General features: G+C 40.4%; 1 protein-coding gene across 1 annotated transcript in view; it reads right to left on the minus strand.

Annotated features, from left to right (window-relative positions):
* Positions 1-3,578, minus strand: part of dhdds (dehydrodolichyl diphosphate synthase) — a 9,749-nt gene that overhangs the window by 1,577 nt on the left and 4,594 nt on the right. Inside the window, exons 5-8 of the mRNA XM_014028249.1 lie at positions 1,001-1,117; positions 804-905; positions 592-706; positions 173-280 (exon numbers count right to left, since the gene is read on the minus strand). Coding sequence (XP_013883703.1) covers positions 173-280; positions 592-706; positions 804-905; positions 1,001-1,117 — 442 coding nt within the window. The remainder of the gene's footprint in view (positions 1-172; positions 281-591; positions 707-803; positions 906-1,000; positions 1,118-3,578) is intronic.

Consider the following 3,578-nt stretch of genomic DNA (forward strand, 5'->3'; position numbering starts at 1 on the left):
GTATATTTAATATACTTCTAATCTCTATTTCAATCTTTCTAATTACTTCTCTCTCTGTTTTTCTCTCTTTCTCTATAAAAGAGAAAAATAATAAAGTGAAATAAGAGATTTAAAAAAAGAAAGAGTTTAAAAAAATAGAAAAAAAGAGAAAAAGCATGGAGGTAAGGCTCACCTGGATGGATTTGTGATTTAACTGGTACTGGACAATCGCCTCGCACAGATTCCAGAAGGAGTACTCGGGCCACAGGACCGACTGGAACACCAGGCAGGAGTGAGACGTCTGCAGGCGAAGCAGAGATGAAAATCAATTCAAGTTCATCACCTAAAGCTGCAAAATGTTTCACCAACGCACGTTTTCTCAGGCTAAATTCAGTTTTTAGTCATTTACCCTTGAATTTGAATGAATACCCTAAAAAGAAGTGAAGTGAAACAGAAATAAAATGTCAGCACATGCCGAAAACGTCTCAAAAAGCCATCCTGCTCTACTCACGAGCAAAATAGAAGCTCCTGATTTAAAACGATCAATAAACTGTGAAATCTGACTTCAAATAAGCGTCCGTCTTCTCTGCTGTTTGAGTCATCGCTCCTCACCTGCCAAAGGAGGAAGTCACTGAGGCGCACCTCCCCCGAGGTCCGGATGAGCAGATCAGGATTGGGAGAGCTGTTGCTGTAGAGGCACTCGCTCAGCAGCGTCTCTGAAACGTCGCTGCAGCGCGACAGAAACACGAGCAGAGCGTCAGAGCTCTGGCTCTCCACATTATCTTTCTCAAGGCTAACTAACGGCCGTCCGCCGCGTCGCTCACCTTGCTTTGATCAGACCCTGCTCCACCCCCCAAGCCATTTCCCTCACTGCGTTCGTGATCTCGTACCGCGACGTGTAGGCAAAGCACACGTTTAGAAAACACCTGCAAAACAACCAAAATCAAATCCAAGYAGTCGCTTACAATGTAAACAGAACAACATGTGGCGCTTTAATGAAGCATAAATAACAAAATCGTACTTATTGTGATTCTTGGTGGTCACCACGGCTTTGGCAATGAGCTGCTGCAGGTCCAGGGGCAGCATATTCAAGTCTCCCAGAACACGGATACAAACACCATGCTTCTCTAGATTCTCCCTGAAGGACACACAAAAGAGAAAGTTCTTAAAAAAATATCAAAAGCAAAAATATATAAATAAATAAAATAATTTCTCTGTGTTCACCATGGACCTAGTCTCTCTACGTTACCTACTGAGGATCCTAAAGCTAGATTTATACTCGACGCGTCGCGCAGGACGTAAGGGTGTATGTGCCGAAAGTGACGCAATAGTACCGTCCCTGCCCCACGCGTCCTTTTGGCGCGTGTCGTGCACCTCCGATTTTTAGAAACTACGCAAAGGCTGGTGCGTGCGCCGTTGATGGATGTAAAGCTGCTCTTGCTGAATGTATCCAGATGTACCAGCATTTATATGATCCCTCTATGAGAGATGATAAAGATGTTCAAATGGCACATGATGTTTGGAAGCAGATCGCTGAAGCGATGCAGAAAGATTAATCTGCGTGTAGAAAGGCTTGGAAGAATGAATCGCATGTTCTAGTAATGTATTAAACAAATGTACTTATCTGAAAAATACACCTAACTCTTTTGATTAGTACTAACGAAAGAATTGATTTTTAATAACAAAATTAAAGTTTGGGATTTTCCCTGTGAGGCAGCAAAGCTTTCTTTTGATTCATGATGGGAATTATATTTACAATACCATTTGAGGTTTCCAATTTATAATAACATCAAATGTTCTTCTTACACTTTTTAAAAATTCTTATTCATACCTAAGTTTATAGAGTGAAACTGTCGATGACTTTGAGAATAAGACAATATGCAAACAAAACTGCGAAGGAATGTTGCAGTGGATATTTCAATGTAGTTTCATTTTATTTAACATAATTAAAATAAACTTAAAAACTAAAAGGTTCAAGGCCAAAACAGGAGGCAGCAAGGGCAAATGTGGCAGATAGCTCCACACTTAGGTAGCAATAAATAAATAAATAAATAAATAAAAAGTAAAAATTAAAATAAGAACAAGAATGAATAAAAAAGAAACAAAATAAAGTTGTGTGACATCATACATTTCTTCTTCTACACCTGTTTCTTACAACCTACGCACAGGTTTTAAAGCGTACTGCCACGTGCTGGTCCGTAAAAGAACAGCACTTTGCAATGCGCCGCCGCGCGTCAACTATAAACACAGAAGCCGCACGGCTCAGAGCGCTCGAGCCCGCAAACCAAAGCTGGAGTATATCTCAGCCTTAAGTGAACTGAAACTGTTCAAAGCATGGGGTCATGAGATTTCTCAAATGTTGGTACTCATYATATCTTACATTTTCACGGTATAAAACATCTTATGTCACGTATTGACGAGGATACTCTATATAAAATAATGTTAGCATCTGGGCTAACTGACCCATCACAAGACAAAGTAATCAACGCATAAAAGGATTTATAACTAAAAACTTTTAAAACMCGTTTTTTTCCCCCACATTAAGTGATCAAACATCTTTAGATTGAATGTTTCAGCCCGCAGATAAGATGTGTGATGTTAGTGACAACCTGTTGCAGATTTTTGTTTTATACTTTTAAAAGAGGGTGCAGAAATCTCCAGTTGTAGATCGTAACAAAAGGCAGAATATTCCAAAGTGATGCCAGGTTTGGAACAAGAAAGTGCTCTTTAATACAGTGCTTCTCAATCCTGGTCCTGAAGGACCGCTGTCCTGCATGTTCTAGTTGTTTCCCTGTTCTCCAGTAAGTCTTTAAGGTCTGCAGAAGCCTGYCAATCACTCATTCATTTAAATCAGGCGTGCCAAAGCAGAGAAACAGCTTGAGAATTACTGCTTTAATGATTCAAAACTCTGTTGTTCCCATTTTCCTGGAACATTTATTTAAAATCAAATCCCCCTGAAGGAAGGCAAATGAAGCTTCTTGGTCTTACTGTCAAGTAGGGATGCACCAATATGAAAATTTCAGCCCATTTCGATACTATTATTGGTGTCAAGGCTGCTAACCAGTGGGCGATATCTATCGCAGATGATCGTATCATCCATGTTGCTTTGAAGATGTGCAGTTTTACATTATGGAGTATTCATACTGTCTCCAAAAGACAACAAAGATGATGGTGAAAGAGAGAGGCATGAGTCCTCATTCATGTAATGTGTGCCACAGAAACCAATCAGTGGACAGGATTCAGTCTGGGGCTGGCAGCAACCCAAACAATCTTCACATGAGGAAATGTGCAGCAACGTTCTGTCTCAGCGCATGACTTATTAGCAGGACGTGGGTCCATGTCACTAAACTGGAAATGGTTTGTTTTGGAGAAGAGTGACGACGGTCAAAATAACGTTTTATGCAAGATTTGCAGAGAAGCATTAAGAGCAGTTCAACAACAAATATGGTCCATTTGCCAGTGAAGCACACAAAGGAGTGTGAGGACTACTTTGTGGGTCCACAGGTACGACTGGGCAATGTTTTGCAGACAATACAGCGGGTAAAATAAGTATTGAACACGTCACAATTTTTCTCAGTAAATACATTACTAGAGGTGCT

This window comes from Austrofundulus limnaeus, unplaced genomic scaffold, assembly GCF_001266775.1.
Source record: "Austrofundulus limnaeus strain Quisiro unplaced genomic scaffold, Austrofundulus_limnaeus-1.0 Scaffold736, whole genome shotgun sequence".
In the NCBI taxonomy this organism is placed as follows: Eukaryota; Metazoa; Chordata; class Actinopteri; order Cyprinodontiformes; family Rivulidae; genus Austrofundulus; species Austrofundulus limnaeus.